Consider the following 18677-nt stretch of genomic DNA (forward strand, 5'->3'; position numbering starts at 1 on the left):
CTCCTGCATGTATTTCATAAGAGTTTGTAGTCGTTTCCGAGATGTTTTGCGTGACTTTGATTAACATTCCCTAAAAAGAAGGTTAAACAGTCAAACGAAACAATATCATGGCCCCACCTTACGACTGTGGGCTCTACACTTGTGCCTGGTAGTCCCTCAGAGCACTTCCACTCGCTCACTTTTCTTCATGCCATCACAATAATGAGATTTCCGCACAGCCCCTGAAGGCGCTAGGATCCATCCATTCAGCGCGCGCTGCAGCCGTGTAGTAAAAGCCATGTAAAAATGGCGGAGCTGCAGATGCTGCTGGAGGAGGAAATTCCTGCGGGACGAAGAGCGTTGTTGGACAGTTTTACCAACCTGGAAAGAGTCGCGGAGTACTGCGAAAGCAACTATGTCCAGGTACATGCTCATATTTAAGCAGCAAGTGTATAAGTTGGGTGAAATGACACATCGAGGCAATGTCAGTTGGGAGTAGGCGGTTTGGATAGAGGAGTGATGGAATGACCGTGCCAGATTCCGTTATGTTACCCGTGGCTTTTATGTAAAGGGGAAAAGTCACAGCGAATTCAATGCAAACACTGACCCGCTGATGCCTGAATAGGAAGGTTGTCGGGGTCAATTCGGTTTTTTAAAAAAATATCCTCAAACACATCTTTACTAGTGAAAAATCAACTTTTGCAAGTGGTTTGCGCAGCACCGTGTTGTTTTCTGATTGAGCGTGACTCCGTGGGAATGTGATGGGTGGATTTTGGTTAGTTTTAAAAGTTTGCTTTAACCGGATTAAGTTTGAATATGTTCACTGAATGGGTGCCGAATTAATTGTCGAGTTGCGTTTTTATAGTAAAATGTCTCTTGCAAAGTTTGTGATGTTTATGTAAACAGGCAATCGCTTGAGCAGAGATGTGTTAATGGGAGTCTGGCGCGACGCTTAACTGGTATGTGATTGTGGCCGATAACTTGCCCCGTAAATCGCTGCTGAGATTTATGATTTACTTTTAATGCTATTCGTCTGATAATTTAAACAAAATATATAAACAGTTTTTATTTATTTATTTTCATCAAATGATAACCGGCAGAATTAAGGGAATCTGAAGATAATTGTTAGTTTCAGTCCTAATGAAACATTGTTTCAATTTGCCATCAAAGTGGCAAATACGGCTGTTATGACAAATAAATGTATCAGATTAATCTTTAGTATTATCCATTATAGAGTCCGTTTGTCCTTGAAGATGCAGCTAATGATTAATATCCTCGCTGATTGACCTGGCAGCTTTTTCTTGATACAAATTATGCTTTTTTTTTTAATGCTGTTACAGTGGTTGATGCTCATATTAACATGGCCAAAGTTTCAGACCATGAGGTCCATGTATGTTCAAAACATACTTTAGAGTGCTCGAAATGCTCTTTTTCAGACACTTTCTTCTCCTCTTTGCTCTGTATGACGTCAGTGACAGCGGAGATCCCAAATATGGTCATGTCAGGCTCACAACTCTAGGCTAATTTATGCAAATATGACATGGAGGAAAAGGGGTTTGCACTTATTGCTCTTTCCATCGTTGATGGAATCGGACGACGTATGCGTCAAGTGGACATTGTGAAGGGAAGGGGACAAGAGTGGATCTTCTCTGTGGCTGGCAAATGGACCAACAACACCACAAGCAAGACCTGTTCTATCACATACTTTGTACACTGTTTCTATCTGACATTATGCATGCAGGCTGCAAATGTGAACCATAATTTTTGTTTCTGGCTGTAAGCATATAAGGCCCACCACCTGCTTTTCAAACCATGGATGGTCTAAAACAGGGGTGCCCAATCCCAGTCCTCGAGAGCTACTATCCTGCAGCTTTTAGATGCATCCCTACTCCAACACAGCTGAATCAAATGGTTTGATTACCTCTTCAGCATGCCATCGTGTTTGGCAAAGGCCTGATAACAAGCCATTCATTTGATTCGGGTGTGTGGGAACAAGGATGCATCTAAAAGCTGCAGGACGGTAGCTCTCGAGGACCGGGATTGGGCACCCCTGGTCTAAAAGATGGATGTAGCTACCATTATGCCACCTGTTGGTTTGTGAAGTCTTATTTTTGAATTTTCAAGCTGATGTTCCCCCCCACCCCCCAAACGTAATGTTTGTCATGTCATTGAAACCGGACGTGACGAGCAAAGGTTGGATCTAAACTGCACATACAGCAATTTTCAACTGCGACTTACTCGAGGCTGTTGTGTTATAGCACAGTAATTTGTCATGGGCATAATACAGCCCCTTAAATTTAGTGTTAAATTAACACTCATTATCCACTGATGGCTTCTTGAGAATGTGAGATAGTGAGTTAGACACCAGTAGCTGTACTGGGCTGCCATCCCTCCACCCCCGTACTTGCTTAGCGGAGAGTGTATGAGTACGTGGGCAGGCGAGGCTGTTACGGACAACTGTTCCTCCTCAGCTGGTCCTGTATACACACCTGTTCATAGCCACATTTCATTTAGATTCGTGTGTTTGTGTGAGTCTTACTGTCAGTCAACAAGTGAAAGTGCAACAACAGTCTTTCTTCTTTAAAGGCCAGAAGCACACAGGCGCTACATGATGCATCACCGAAGACCGACACAGAAATCTTGTTCTGCACATCTACACTTGATGAATACCACAAGGGCACTTTCTTTTTCCCCACTTTTATTCCTTCTCCTCTCTATTTCTCCCTTCCTTTATAACCTTTGACCTTTTTATTTCTCAACCTGTTTTCACGCTGTACTAGCTTGGCATTAGCTTCCTCATTTTAGCAGTCACATCAGCAGTAACATGTCATCTTCTCAGGAAAACTGAAAGTCTTTTTTAGCTCGTTAGACTGCTCACACTGCATGTTCAGATTGAGCCTAGCAAGGCTAACTCAGTACCCAGAGGATGGCCTACATTTATGCAGCCAGCAGATGATGTGATTGTTACATAATAGCGCAGTGTGCTGATCCTGTTTTATGGGCTAAATATTTGGATTCAGAGTTTACCCAGGTCAAGTCGTTGTTTGTCTTATGTGGCCACATCCTGGCATCCTTGTGGTCCAAATTCAGATTTAAATCAGTCTAGTGCTTTTTAAGGGGTGGGATTGGGAGGGTTACAGAGTGTCTTTATTCTTTTCATCCAGAATCAACTTTCTGGGATTCCTTACCTGCATCAAGGTGCTTTGAGTGTTCATTTGTTTCCAGTGAACAGAGATTTTCAGTAACATAATGTTGCAACTGTACAAGATACAGTCATGAAACTTTGCACGTCTATGGTTGACATCAAACCATAGACCACACCTGGCTTTGAACAAGGGTGTGGTCAGTTTTGAGCATTAAATAAAGGCTTCCTGGAAGTGGGGAGGACAAGGGCTCCTTCCCATTTTATTTTGTACAATCCTGACATGCAGACAAACACCTGTGAGCAAACACTTGGCAACAGTGAAAAGGGAAAACTCTCTTTTAAGAGGAAGAAACCTCCAGCAGAACCAGGCTCAGGGTGGGGCAGCCATCTGCTGCGATTGGTTGGAGGTGAGAGGAGGTAGATGAGACAAAAGACACACTGTGGAAGCGAGCCAGAGATTAATAATAATGAATGACTAAATGCAGAGAGGTGTATAAAAACGGAGAGCATGAGAAGAGGTAAATGAAGACAAAACACTCAGTGCATTATGGGAAACCCCCACAGCAGCCTAGCCTTATTTAAAAGGATTCAGGGTCACCTCATCCAGCTCTAACTTTATGCTTTATCAGAAAGGAAAGCTGAAGGCTCTGTCTCCCATTCTACTTTTAAATATCCTAGGCACCACAATTGAGCCAGTAGTCTGATGGCAAAATGCTCTAATGGGGTGCTATGAGGTCTTTAACATAAACTGGGGCCTGATTATTCAAGACCTTGTAATCTGTTATGTGGTATAAAAACTGATTTCCATGACAAATGTAACCTGAAAATATCTCTTATGTGAACCAGTTGCAAACTGGTCATTAGTTGTGTTTATTAATAAAACTATGTTTGGAAGAGGCAAAGTAGGAGGAGAGTATGAAACTATCGAGTCCGCCTGTATGCACAGTTTCACAGCTGTCTGCAGATATCAGGCTGATGTCAGGAGACACAAACAGCAGGAGCTGAGCTTGTGTGCTGACTTTCCTGTTCTGCCTCTGCTCAAAGTGATAATTAAAGTGGATTTTAATGCTCTGCTCTATTGAGGCCTCTTGTTCTGACTGCCCACAGCTGTGTGGGACTACTAGAATGTGTAAAATATGACAGCTTTGCAGGTGGTGCAGATCTTAATGCTCTGCTGCCATGCATGTGACATCCTTAAATAATACAGCATTTCAATTACACATTATTGGTGGAGTTTTAAGTTGTTGGCTCCTTTTAATAATCGGGGAAAAGTAATTTTTGCTGTTCTTGTGATCAATAATAATGATCATTATTGATCATTAACGTGGTCAGTTTTTAATCAGGGAAATGGTCTATCCTACTTTAGATGTTCATACTTCAAACAGCCATCCAGACTCCTAGCTTTGTCAGGAAAAAAGGCAGAGATGACTGTTCCTGCCTCTTCCAAAGGTGCTGGAGACCCGGTTTTCAATATAACACCACCCACACATCCTCCTCCTTAATGCTGTAGGTTTGTAAACTGAGATAAATTGAAGCTGCACTCTAGAAAGTTAGAGCCTTAAATAGCTGCTTTCTTTTTTACAGAAAGTTTGTTGGAATATTTACTGTAACACAAAGGAAAAGATATTAGAGAAAATGATGAAAAATGGTGAGAAAAAAAGCAGCAAAGCAGGCCGTTACTACTTTTCTTTTTTTTCAGATAAATTGCAAAATGTGTGGTTGTTTAGCGCCTTCAGCAAAGAATCCGAGCGAGTCTGAACTGAGCATGTGCAGACACGTTTCTCCTCCTTGCCCCAACTACAGTCCTGTCCTGTTTTGTTCCTTCAGGGTTCTCCACAGCTGGTACCGGTTAGCTGTCAGCAGAGGTAGTTGTAATGTAACTCGACCTCCTGCTGCTCATTGAAAACACATGGTAGCACTGCAGGAAGCTGGACATATACTCTGGTGATGGCTGTGTGCGTGTGTGTGTTTTGGGTTGAAAACCATGGCAATTGGTGCATCAGCCTCCACTTTCATTACTGATGCCAGGAACAGCACCTGCGGGGGTGAAACACGCTGAACATTTGGAAAGATGGGTTTGTGATCAGAAGCTTGGCAAACCTGAGGTGATCATACATGCAGGCTCATAGAACAAAAGTTGTTTTTTTCTCTTTTTCTAATAATTATGTGATATTCAGCTAGCACTGTATAATTAATGTGTTGTTGCAGTGCAGGTTGTGCAGTGGCACTTCAGAAGGACAGTACAACAGTCAGTGTCCGTTTGGTGCATGGTCACATGACTACCCTCTGTGGAGACCAGGTGGAACTGGATGCCAGCTGATGTAGAGACAGTGTTACTCTTTGATTCCCAATAATCTATTCATAATCAATTTAGTTCAGTTCAGTGATAGCACGTGTCCAACAGAGTGATGTCTGCTTCTGGTACCTTAACACTGGCCTGAGAGTTCAGCTGGGTTTACACTATGATGGTGTTTATGTTACCTAATCAATCAATGTTTATGTTGGCTAAATAAGTAGTTTAGCACCAGAAATCCTGGTTTGTTAAGATGATGTTTAAAATGTCCGTTAATAAATCCTAGTAGTTAATAAATCGGCTGGGATTTTTAAGTAACATTACTGCCATATTGTCATACTGCCCAAACTTACTGACCGGGATGCCACCTGGATGGCTCCCAGGTGCATTGGACTGGTTTGGGATTGGGGGCCAGACCTCAGATTACCATGGGGGGGATTTGTCATCTCACATGCATGCGTGGCGTCCCCCGGGATGAGCTGGAGAAAGTGGCTCACACCAAAAACACCGGGGTTATTTTTAAATGACTACTTCCATGAAATAATTCTAAATCTGTGGCAAGTATAGTAAACAAATGGAAAATATTCAGCTTTTTTTTTTTCTACAGTTGGATCTACAGATTTAGATTTTTGTCTTTTTTTTTCTCCGCCAAATGCACTTAGCTGTGTTTCCATTTTTCTTCAGAAATAATCAAATCTGGCTGTTTGTATTCCCAGTTTAACCTGCAGGAGTTTGAGAAAACTCCTGTAACATTTTGTACTGCCACAAAGAACAAAATCACAACCAGTCAGCTGTCGATTCCTTTAAAATGGAAATAAAGCTGGGAGAAAATGTGTCAGCCATTAATTAAGAGTGTCGCACAAGAGGTGGGGAAATTATTGTGATCACAGTGTGTTAGTGGCTGACAGACAAGATGGAAAAGTGTGTGTTGTACATTTTATTATTATTCATGTTTTACTTACTGTGAGACCAAGTGGATTCGGATTCAGTGCAGTTCAAATTCATTTTATTTACTGCTTGGGCTTTGTTTTCTTTACATTATTGAGGATCAATAATAATCACTAGTGTTCATCTGCAAAAGTGATTATGCTTCCTCATTTATATTACCAGACGTTAGAAGCAATGTAAAATTTCATTGTGATTAATACTGCTTGACCCAGCAGCTGTTACCAAGCTGCAGTGATGCTGTGTATTGACATTTAAAAAGAGTGCTTTCACTGAGCGTTAAGAGGGTTGATGATGCTGATTTAAAGAGATAGACTGTTTTTTTTCCTCTTAACTAAACTTTGTGTGACTTTAACTGACAAATTGTCTTTTTTTTAAAGTTCCTCATTGTTCTTCTAGTGTGCACAAAGACTGCTTGTATGTTTTATGTAATCGAGTAATTTAAAAAAATAATTAAAAGTAGAAATACCTCCCAAGCCATTAACTTATATACAGGGAGTGCAGAATTATTAGGCAAATGAGTATTTTGTCCACATCATCCTCTTCATGCATGTTGTCTTACTCCAAGCTGTATAGGCTCGAAAGCCTACTACCAGTTAAGCATATTAGGTGATGTGCATCTCTTTAATGAGAAGGGGTGTGGTCTAATGACATCAACACCCTATATCAGGTGTGCATAATTATTAGGCAACGTCCTTTCCTTTGGCAAAATGGGTCAAAAGAAGGACTTGACAGGCTCAGAAAAGTCAAAAATAGTGAGATATCTTGCAGAGGGATGCAGCAGTCTCAAAATTGCAAAGCTTCTGAAGCGTGATCATCAAACAATCAAGCGTTTCATTCAAAATAGTCAACAGGGTCGCAAGAAGCGTGTGGAAAAACCAAGGCGCAAAATAACTGCCCATGAACTGAGAAAAGTCAAGCGTGCAGCTGCCAAGATGCCACTTGCCACCAGTTTGGCCATATTTCAGAGCTGCAAGATCACTGGAGTGCCCAAAAGCACAAGGTGTGCAATACTCAGAGACATGGCCAAGGTAAGACAGGCTGAAAGACGACCACCACTGAACAAGACACACAAGCTGAAACGTCAAGACTGGGCCAAGAAATATCTCAAGACTGGTTTTTCTAAGGTTTTATGGACTGATGAAATGAGAGTGAGTCTTGATGGGCCAGATGGATGGGCCCGTGGCTGGATTGGTAAAGGGCAGAGAGCTCCAGTCCGACTCAGACGCCAGCAAGGTGGAGGTGGAGTACTGGTTTGGGCTGGTATCATCAAAGATGAGCTTGTGGGGTCTTTTCGGGTTGAGGATGGAGTCAAGCTCAACTCCCAGTCCTACTGCCAGTTTCTGGAAGACACCTTCTTCAAGCAGTGGTACAGGAAGAAGTCTGCATCCTTCAAGAAAAACATGATTTTCATGCAGGACAATGCTCCATCACACGCGTCCAAGTACTCCACAGCGTGGCTGGCAAGAAAGGGTATAAAAGAAGAAAAACTAATGACATGGCCACCTTGTTCACCTGATCTGAACCCCATTGAGAACCTGTGGTCCATCATCAAATGTGAGATTTACAAGGAGGGAAAACAGTACACCTCTCTGAACCGTGTCTGGGAGGCTGTGGTTGCTGCTGCACGCAATGTTGATGGTGAACAGATCAAAACACTGACAGAACCCATGGATGGCAGGCTTTTGAGTGTCCTTGCAAAGAAAGGTGGCTATATTGGTCGCTGATTTGTTTTTGTTTTGTTTTTGAATGTCAGAAATGTATATTTGTGAATGTGGAGATGTTATATTGGTTTCACTGGTAAAAATAAATAATTGAAATGGGTATATATTTGTTTTTGTTAAGTTGCCTAATAATTATGCACAGTAATAGTCACCTGCACACACAGATATCCCCCTAAAATAGCTAAAACTAAAAACAAACTAAAAACTACTTCCAAAAACATTCAGCTTTGATATTAATGAGTTTTTTGGGTTCATTGAGAACATGGTTGTTGTTTAATAATAAAATTATTCCTCAAAAATACAACTTGCCTAATAATTCTGCACTCCCTGTATGTGTACACACAGAGAGCGACCTGTCCTTGTAAGGTAAAAGCAGGCTCTTGGCCGTTGGTGGCTGTCTCTCTCTGACAGAAGCTACAAACAAACCTGTGCTTGGTTTAAGATAAACGGTGTAGTGCAGGGACGGATTCAAAGCCGAAGAGAATTGCACTTCCTTCCATGGTCGTACCTCTCCCAGTTGTTTGTTTGTTAAAATCCATCTCTCTGGCTTTCCCTTTTATTTAAGAGCTGACATAATAAAGGGATGAGATAAAGGGGCAAGAAGTGTATAACATCACATTTACCTTTGCACAGCAGTCATTTGGCGACTGGATCACTGCTCTCAGTTTTTTACATCACTGGGGATTCACAAAGAAGCAAGTAAGGATGGTTTTACCCTGCCAACTGCATCAGTCTGGCTTGTGTTAGCTTATGTTGTGTACTTGTCTTGAATAAGTGGTGGTATTGTGGGATGCTGATGTGGGATATGATTGTCCTTATTTTTCTTTAAATTTCCAGACTGCTGCAGATGTACAGTTTCCGACTGTGTCTTTTGTTATTGAGTTAGTCCTGTGAGCACAGCAGCCCCTCCTACCTGCTCTTCAAACCTTCTGATTGTGAGAGACAGCCAATCGGAAGACTGTTGACCAAAGGAGGGTGGCCTTAAGGAGAGAGCAAAGAAACGGACATGTTTCAGCGAGTGGATTTCTTCTTTCTTCTTTCCCATGAGTGGTTGCCATCTTTACTTTGCACGTTGTACTCATCACTGGTGTCCTGACTTATCTCAGAATCACTGGCTACGCTGATGTTGGAGATGGTGCCACCATTATTCTGTGGGTTTCTGTGGTCTTCGGTGTCTTCTATCTCTTCATGTAATCCCACACTGACTCTGTGATGTGGAGATGAGGGCTCCGTGGAGGCTGTACCATCTGCTGTTTTTCTTAAGATGTCTTGACATTTACGAGCAGCATTTGCCGCCACACTTTGTGGCTGTTTTTAAATGTTGATCTTAGAATAATTAACAGTAGGAATGTGGCTAATAGACCAGAGTCTGTTTTGTTTAAAAAAATAAATGAATTAAAAAAGAGGTCAGGGGAATTAGAGCATGCTTATGATTCTACATAGGTCTGATATGATTTATGTACATGAACTTAGTTGGAAAAAGGGAGGAGGGGATAACATCAACAGCATCATTACGTGTGCGGCTAAGTGTGTGCTGCTTTGCCTTCGCCTCAGGCCAGAGGAGGCATCCCTCCAACTAGGTCACTGCTAACAGGGTATCAGATGGCTGATGAGAACGAAGGGAGAGAAAAATAGGAGATATTAGGATGATGTGATAAAGAGGGAGGAGAGGAGAGGAAAGGGAGATGACTAAGACAGAAGAGGATGGAAGAATAGGGAAGGAGGCGGGCTGATTGTAGATTAGACAGTGAAGCAAAGATAAAAATTAGAATATTTATCAAAAAGGACTGGACTCAAAAGTTACGTTCTTCATTAAGACTTAGAAAGTTTGTGGATGCTGACTTTTGCTGTCATGGACCTCCTCAAAAAATGGGGCTGAATTTATGAATTTATTCACTCTTTTAAACTCTCGCTGGCACGGTGGTTAGCACTATTGCCTCACAGAAGGAGGTCCTGAGTCCCCCGTGTTTGTGTGGGTTCTCTCCGGGTACTTCAGCTTCCTCCCACAGTCCAAAGACATGCAGTTAGTCGGTTTAGGTTATGTGGTCATTCTAAATCGCCCATGTGTGTGAATGGTTGTCTGTCGCAATGTGTTAGCCCTGCAACAGACTGGTCCAGCGTGTACCCTGCCTCTTGCCCTAAGACAGCTGGGTTAGGCTCTACCCAGCTGTGTCGCAAAATAAACTGTTTATGGCAATATTCTTTCACCGTTCTGATGGTCACTGTAGTGGCTATGTTAATTTCTTAAAGTTCTCTCTTTCTCTTATATTTAATATAACCACTCTATGGACGGACAAGAGCCTGTTTTTATGCGTTGTCGTTAGCAACAACGACGGTAAAACCATCGCGTGTCCGCTTGTTTATTTTCCACATAAACCTTTCAGAATAAAGCTCAAGATCCTGTTGAGACTTTTCAAAATAAACTGAATCACGTGAAAGAGTATGCAGTGTTTACGGATGAGAAGCAAAAAAGAGCCGCCAGGTGCTAAAAAATAAACCTTAGACTCAAACGTTAGAACAGGCTTTTCGCCGCAGCACGCCGTGTAATAAATACTCACAAAGAAAACAGCGGCCGTTACAACTTATGTCTAACAATGTATAGTGTCATGCATCGGTTAAAACATTCGACTCCAGGTACACGACACCCAGCTGGAAACACTTCACGCAAGTCGAGCTGCCCGAGATTCACAGAATTTTCATAAAATGTAAAATTTTTGTGATTTATATCATTATTGGACGATAGATGTCTTATATCGGGATATGAGATTTTGGTCATATCACACAGCCCTAACGTCACACACAACGCGCTCTGTTTAGACCCAGACCAAACTGTTTCAGACTTTACGTTTCCCAATTTTGCTTTAAGTTATTTTGTTATTTACATATGGCCTAATAATTAACCTTATTGCTGTTTTAGAGGAGCGGTGCTTCCAAGGATAGCTGCAGATTTCTGTCAGAATCTACAGATTATGCAGTACAAATAAAATGTTCACGTTTCTCCAACGTTGTCTTCCCAGCAGTTTAACTGACATCTACACTGGATGGTTCATGTTGTCTTCTCCGGCGCTGATAATTGGCGTCTGTCTTGTGTCAGTGATGTAAAAGACGGATTTAATGCGACATGGCCATTCAAACTGCAGACGCTTTCTAAAACATCAGATATGTATCGGATTGAGTACCACATACGAAAGTGACCCAGGTCGGATTTGAAAATATCGGATTTGAGCTGTTCACACTGTCATTCCATGATCAGATATGGGTCGCATAGGGTCAAAAAAGTCGGATTTGATGCGTTTTCACCTGCAGTGTGAACATAGCCTTTGTCTCCCATATTCTCACTTCTGGATGTAGTCTGTACAGTTCCCACATTGGTGCCATCAGACATGCCCCAAGCTGGCAGGTGAAAAACCGTTTAACACCACATCTGACTGAAACCAATATTTGTGCTCTCAGATAAGTGCTAGAAAAGGTCAGTGCTGCAGTGCGTGTTTGAAAACCGCTTCAGTCAAAAAAAGGTGGTGACTATTTCTGTTTAAAATCTTTAACTCAGTGGTTAATCCTTGCTCTGATGTTTCGATGGATGCCTCCCTGACCCTCTGTGAAAAATTTCTAAATCATTTTATAGATAAGATCTCAGTGTTAAGGGCCCCACATTCTCCGGTAGTAAATCAAGCCCCAGTTTCCGAATGGTCAACGGTTTTTCAACAGTTTGAACCTGTGTCGTTCTCGACTTTAAATGAAATAATTAATAACCTGAGAAGCTCAAATTCTCTGCATGACATTATTCCTTCTCGTATCATTAAGGATGGATTGAATACAATCGGGTCCTGTATCTTATTTTTAACTCATCACTGTTATCTGGCTGTGTTCCGACTGTCTTTAAACATGCAGTCGTGCAACCTGTTATCAAGAAAAGCAGCCTTGATCATAACACTCTAGCAAATTACAGGCAGATTTCTAAACTCCCTTTCATGTCAAACATTTTAGAGAAAATAGTGCTTCAGCAACTACAGACCCATTTAGAGAGAAACGGTATAAGTGATAAATTCCAGTCTGGATTTTAAACCGCGTCACAGCACCGAAACTGCCCTACTAAGAGTCTTCAATGACCTCCTTCTAATCGCTGACTCCGGGCGCTCTGCGGTCTTAGTTCTATTAGATTTGACTTCAGCCTTTGACACGGTTGACCATGATATTCTTTTGGCAAGCTTAGAACAAGTAGCAGGCCTTAAAGGAAATGTTCTCTCATGGTTTAAATCATATTTTTCTGAGAGGTCGTTCTCTGTCATGATGGGAAAACATTCCTCTTCTTCTGCCCTTTGTTGCTGTGGTGTGCCCCAGGGCTCGGTACTGGGTCCTGTGTTGTTTTCTCTGTACATGTTGCCCTTGGGCTCCATTTTTGAAAAACATAATGTCTCTTTTCACTGCTATGCTGATGATATTCAAATCTACCTCCACTTGACTGGGGATGTTTCATCTTCACTACAGCTTCTGTTTGATTGTCTGAGGGATGTCAAAGACTGGTTATCACGTAACTCTCTTACTTTAAATGAAAAGAAGACAGAAATGATTGTTTTTGATAGAAATATGCCTCTGGGGCAACTGACTGGTACACTTGGGCCTGTTGCTAACCACCTCACTGATGCTGCTAGGAATCTTGGAGTTTCCATGGATAGTTCCTTCAAACTAGATAAACAGGTGTCTACTGTGGTAAAAACCAGCTTCCACCAACTACGCCTAATTTCTAAGGCTAAACCTTATATACCACGCAACGATCTGGAGAAACTCATTCATGCTTTCATCACTTCAAGACTAGATTATTGTAATTCTCTCTACTTGGGCCTACAATCTTCCCTCCTTCAGCGATTGCAGCTGGTCCAAAATGCTGCAGCACGTCTCTTAACAGGCACTAGAAAGTATGATTCTATCACCCCTGTTCTGGCCAACTTACATTGGCTTCCTATTAAATATCGAATTGATTTTAAAATTTTATTGTTTACTTATAAAATCCTAAATAATATGGCACCTGACTACCTAGCTGATCTCCTCTGTCTGTATAGCCCTAAGAGAGCACTAAGATCATCGGGCCAACTGCTCTTAGTGCAACCTAGGTCTCTGCTGAAGACCAGAGGAGGCCGTGCCTTTGCCTTTGCCGCACCCAGGTTATGGAATATTCTTCCTCTTCATATTCGCGCATCAGATTCTATTCAATCTTTTAAATCACGTCTAAAAACGTACTTGTTTAACCTGGCATTCAAGGCTAATTAGGGTAATTTACATCTGGCTTTGCATTTCGATTATGTAATTATTTTATATCTGTAATTTATATTTTATATTGTGATTTTTATCTGTATCATGATTTTACTGGAAAGCACTTTTGTGTACTTCAGCCTTTAAAATGTGCTATATAAATAAATTTTGATTGATTTTTTTTTTTTTTTTTTTTTTTTTAAAACAAATCACTGTAATACATTTTTAGGAATTTAATTAAGAGTAATTAAAATATCATTGTTCCCTATCAAGGTGTGGGGGCATGGGAGTGGGGACAGCTGGCTTGGGAATGCCTCTGGATCTGGATCTGGATAAGCAATTGAAAATGCATGGATGGAGTGATGGATGAAATGAGGAGCAGTGATAAATTTAGTGTGCAGACATCTGCAGCCTCGACATACTGCTGATAATCAGTTACTGTTACACTGTGTATTCTGACCTGATTTAAGCAGATAACACTAAACAAGATCACCATTACACTACACTGGGATGTCCACAACCTTTATGTAGAAATGTTATGTCTCATAAATCAAATAGACTGCCAGATTCCTAGAATCAGCACATGAAGCATTAATAAGGCAGACGGCAGAGAATTCGAGCCCTCGCGGTGACAAAAATATAATGTTGAAAAAATAGAACTTGCTACAAGTTCTCTGTCTACCCATTTGGTATGTAAAATATGAAAATAAAATCTCACTGTGCTCTTCGAAGTGTTAAAACACTGAGCTGAGCCGTCACAGCAGGCGTCACCTAAAACAGCTGGAAAGTGCTGCACAGCTCGCTGAGGGCAGAGGTCACCGCTTGAGCCTCTGTAACACCTGCTGTTCTCTTTTCTTTTTGCTCTGCTCTCACACATAGTTTATTATGACGTCGGCGTGCGGTTTTTGTTTTTACGCTGTAACAATAGCGACTTTAAATGCAGCATTGTGTCTCTGACTTGGTGAAGCACTTGCTGGTTTGCTTTGAGATTCGTGACACCACTTCTCAGTGTTTTCTTTAATTATGTCACTGAAGAAGTTTTAATGGTTTAGACTCTGCGACTGAATGTAGGGCTCTGGGTCATCTAAACCTATGACACAAACTCTTTGTGTGTGTTTCCGTTGGTGTTGTCTATTGATAATGTATTTCAAGTCTCTATAAGTGTGTAGTTTGTGTGTGTGTGAGAGTACGTGTGTAACACAGAGGCACACATAGATGTCAGTGTGTTTCTTGTCAACCTCGGGCGTGAATGAGTTTGCACTGACCTACATTGTGTTTCAGCAATTATACACACACATGTTGGGCTTTCTGTAGTCGTGGGGACCATAATTCCCTTGCCCCTCAGCTCAACACTGACCTTTATATAACATAAATTATAAATCCCCCGATCAGTTGGAGGGCGTATTTTAAAAGTGAGGAACAGCCAAAATGACCTCACTTCCCACATATGTCCTCGATCCTAAGTTATAAATCACATGTTGGTCCTCACAGAGATTTACAAGCATGCACACACTCTCTTTATACATACAGTACACATGTGAACTCACACATGTAGTTGCTGATGCATGCTGACACGTGCAGTCATGCAAACACACACACATTCTGCCAGCTTCTCTCGATAAAATGCTGACTGTGACATTCCAGCAGAAATCATAAAGGTTTTATTCATGTGTATGTCTGTTACTGTGAGGACTAGTTTTGACATTTCTCACTATTTTTGTGGTATTTCATTGATTTGCTGCAAACTAGGCTTCACAGATCAACTACAATTATTCACGTCATAAATTCATACTAAGTAGGGAGTTAGCCAAACGAGGTCCACCTGAGCATGACTGGGCAAGCAAGGCATGTAATAGAACATTTCTAGTCTGAAAAATCCTCATCCGCTTTATCAGCCCCACGTTCGTGTGATATTTCTCATTTCCAAGCTTCATTTTTCTGTGTCTGTGAGTAAAATGGTTGCACTCTGTGACTCCTGTCCTGAATCTGTCTCCTCTCTCCCCGCAGTCTGCAGACAAGGAGCGGGCGCTGGAGGAAACAAAGAGCTACACCACACAGTCTCTGGCCAGCGTCGCCTACCTCATCAACACGCTGGCCAACAATGTGCTGCAGATGCTGGACATCCAGGCCTCACAACTCCGCCGCATGGAGAGCTCCGTCAACCACATTTCACAGGTCCGCTGAACTTTGAATGTTCTCATTTCTTCTTAGAGGATTAAACAGCCGCTTTGTACGTGTGAGGGATGACGTTTAATGAAAATTCCTCCTCGCACTGCCTTTGTTATCCAAGTCAGGCGTCCAGAGGCACGCTGAAGGTTTCAAACTGTAAACATGATCTAAAATATGAAGTTTGTGAGCAGGAAGGCCCATATACAAAGACACTGGTACACACAATGCACAAAATTATACACACCCGCAAGAGGGCTCCTAAATGAAAGAACAGAACATGCAATCATGTATGAATGCATTTATGTTCAGCAGCCCAGGAGGAGTTTGTGTTTACAAATAGGAGGCAAAAATGCAGAATGTTCAGCAGTAACATAGTGAAAAGAGGTCAAATTATTAGCAGAAAGTGGCGATGGTGGAGAAACTAGCCCTTTTTTTTTCTGTACACACTATACTAAGATAAACAGGCTTTGATTGGTAATGTTTTTTTAGGGTTCAGGGTTAAAGCATCAAACAATCTTTAAATCAGTATTTTTTATGATGGTGTATGCAATGAAAACATAGACACAATGTTTATGGTGTCTCTGTAGAGAGAGTGTGCGGCTCCTCTTTGCTTTGAGTTTTATAATGAGCTTCAGCTCAGGGTTTGGCTGTCTGACTACAACTTCAAACCGCGTTTGTTTCACTCTATCGGCATAAGAACATCTTTTTCAGCAGCAGCAGGGAGCTGTTTTCAGAGAAGCGTTAAAAGGCCACTGTGCACTGTTCGGCTCTGTCTGTGAAGTGAAAAACACTTGTACCTTTAAATGTTAATGGGTAATGTTGGAATCATGGAGACGGGGTGTTTTCGAACCAGGTTAATACTCTATGCAAACGTAATTCTGTGTACGATCACCGTCAAATCCACGAAGACTCTAAAATGTGATACCAGTGTTCCTGTTTCTCCTGCAGGGGTTCTTTTAATCTTGTTTACATGACTTACAGTAATATTGGATGCTATAGTAAATGAACAGTAATCACTATGTCCTAACTGTTGGAGGACAAAGAACACAGAGCTCTAATTTTGTTTCTGTCAGCTGCTTGGATGAATAAAACCACCTGTAAGTGTGATTGCACCCAACAGTGAAGTGAAAGTGTGTGGTGCTGCCAGGGATCCGATCAGGCTTACACAACACTCTGCACCCACACATCTCACACTGCAGCTGTGTCCAACTTATTCCTGTTCCTAGAAAAACTCTGAGCTGACACGTCGCTCAGTGCACTCTATTGAGAAAAGAGCTATTTTCATTCACTGAGTGTTTAAATCCTCAACAGTCTCTTCACAGAGCAATTCTGTGCTTTGAGGAATAATCGTAGTTTTCAGTGGTACAGGGGCTCCATTCTCCTCGTCGGACCTCCGAATAATTAGTATAATCGGAATGCTCTGTAAGCAGAAATAATGAGATGCTTCTGTCCCTGTTATATCGGGCCAGGCTGTGGTCGCATGTCATAATTGCCGCTTTCTGTTCTGTGAGACACAGTCACATCTGTTGTGTAGGCGAACGCTTCATGCGGTGAGGAATTGCACTGAGATGATCTTTAAAAAATCCATTTTGCATTTGCATGCTGCAGCGGCCGATAGGAGTCGTGGAAGGTGAGGCAGAGATGTCCCGGCGTGCTCGTAGCGCAGGCCGGATGCTCTGTTTTTATTGGCGTGGAAGTTCCTCATCTCTGCTCTAAAACAATCAAATACACTTTTACTGACCTTTGAAAAAACTGGCTACTACATAATATACTGCTGGAGAGTGTAATCTGTCATAATACAGCATAATTTATTAGTAGACTTCTACTTAGCCTGGGAAAAGCCATCGAGAAATGCAGACTGAGCCAAACAATTATCTCAACTTCACAGTGTGCAGATGACTCTCAAAGCTGTCACTACAATGTAGATTAACCTCGCTGGACTATAACTGCAAATAAATAAACCAACAAACCTCTTGACAAGAGGTGGGACTTACCCAACACCCCACACACACAATACTTCACTCACAATGCGATTGTGGGGATTTTTAGCATTTTGCGATATGCTGAGTATTGCAATAACACATATTGTTATTTATCACCTTTTCCAAAACAAATTTAAAAAATAAGAATGTTGGGCTTTAGCCTGGTTTTCGCATGCAGCATGACAATTTGAGTTTGTATTATGAGTCTAAATCTGCAAAATAATTAGGATAAGTTTAGTAGTGTAGTGGAATAAATGGCATTTCTCTCTTTAAGTATCCCCCTCCAGGCTGTAAGTGTCATTGTTCTGGAGAGAGGAGGCAGCTGCTGTCAGCCTGCAGCAAAGTTTCAAAACTTCATGTTTAAAAATTAAACAATCATTTTATCTACACACAGACAGCTCTCGTGTTAGCTTGTTCTTTATTCCATTGCACAGTCTGTGCTTAAAACAACCAGGTGGTACACAGGAGCACTTCTCTTCAACTTCTTTTAACAGGTTTCTTCATGGCTCTCCACCTGCCAAAGTTTTGAAAGCTGTTGTCATATCTAGAAAAACACTTTCCTTTAACCACTTGGGTTCTCTGTCTCGGCTGTGGCGCTGCAGTGTTTCTTCTGTGTATGTGTCAGAGAGGAGATGCCATAAACCTGTCATCAATCAATCAATCAATCTTTATTTATAAAGCACTTTTCATACAGAAAAAATGTAGCACAAAGTGCTTTACATAGTTAAAAGCAGCCCACCCCACCCTCCAACTCACTCCCCACACTCTCAATACACATATATCCCCCCACCCCCACCCACACACACATACACACACGCGCACACTTAAAGAGTAAAAATTGGGCTGGGCTCGCATGAGCCAAGTGAGGAAACATTATAACAGAGAGCCGTCTGCACTGGGAGCCGGTCACAGACCGCAGCCTCCGGGCTGGGCACACAGCAGGAGGGAGGCCAAGGAGCCCCCCAACCAGGCTGAGAGGACCCCAGAGACCCAGCAGCCCCGGTGCAGAGAGCGCCCTCCGAGGAAACACTGGAGATATGACGCAATACAATATATACAGGGTAAAATGATAAAATAAATAAGAACAGGATACAATATAAATATAAATAGAGTAAGAAGATTAAAAAATGAATAAGAATAAAATCTAAAAATATTAGGTAAATCCTAAATTAATAATAGAATAACAGGAT

General features: G+C 41.7%; 1 protein-coding gene across 5 annotated transcripts in view; it reads left to right on the top strand.

The window, feature by feature from the left end:
* The first annotated feature begins 39 nt into the window (after window positions 1–39).
* Window positions 40–18677, top strand: part of LOC146690352 (abl interactor 2-like) — a 34852-nt gene continuing 16214 nt past the window's right edge. For all 5 annotated transcript variants that reach the window (XM_085435370.1, XM_085435373.1, XM_085435372.1 and 2 more), the window contains exons 1-2: window positions 40–402; window positions 15344–15511. In XM_085435370.1, coding sequence (XP_085291496.1) covers window positions 286–402; window positions 15344–15511 — 285 coding nt within the window. In that variant the 5' untranslated portion in view covers window positions 40–285. The remainder of the gene's footprint in view (window positions 403–15343; window positions 15512–18677) is intronic.

This window comes from Copadichromis virginalis, linkage group LG16, assembly GCF_057382275.1.
Source record: "Copadichromis virginalis isolate Kocher_CV1m ecotype Utaka linkage group LG16, C_Virginalis_male_GT1.1, whole genome shotgun sequence".
NCBI lineage: Eukaryota > Metazoa > Chordata > Actinopteri > Cichliformes > Cichlidae > Copadichromis > Copadichromis virginalis.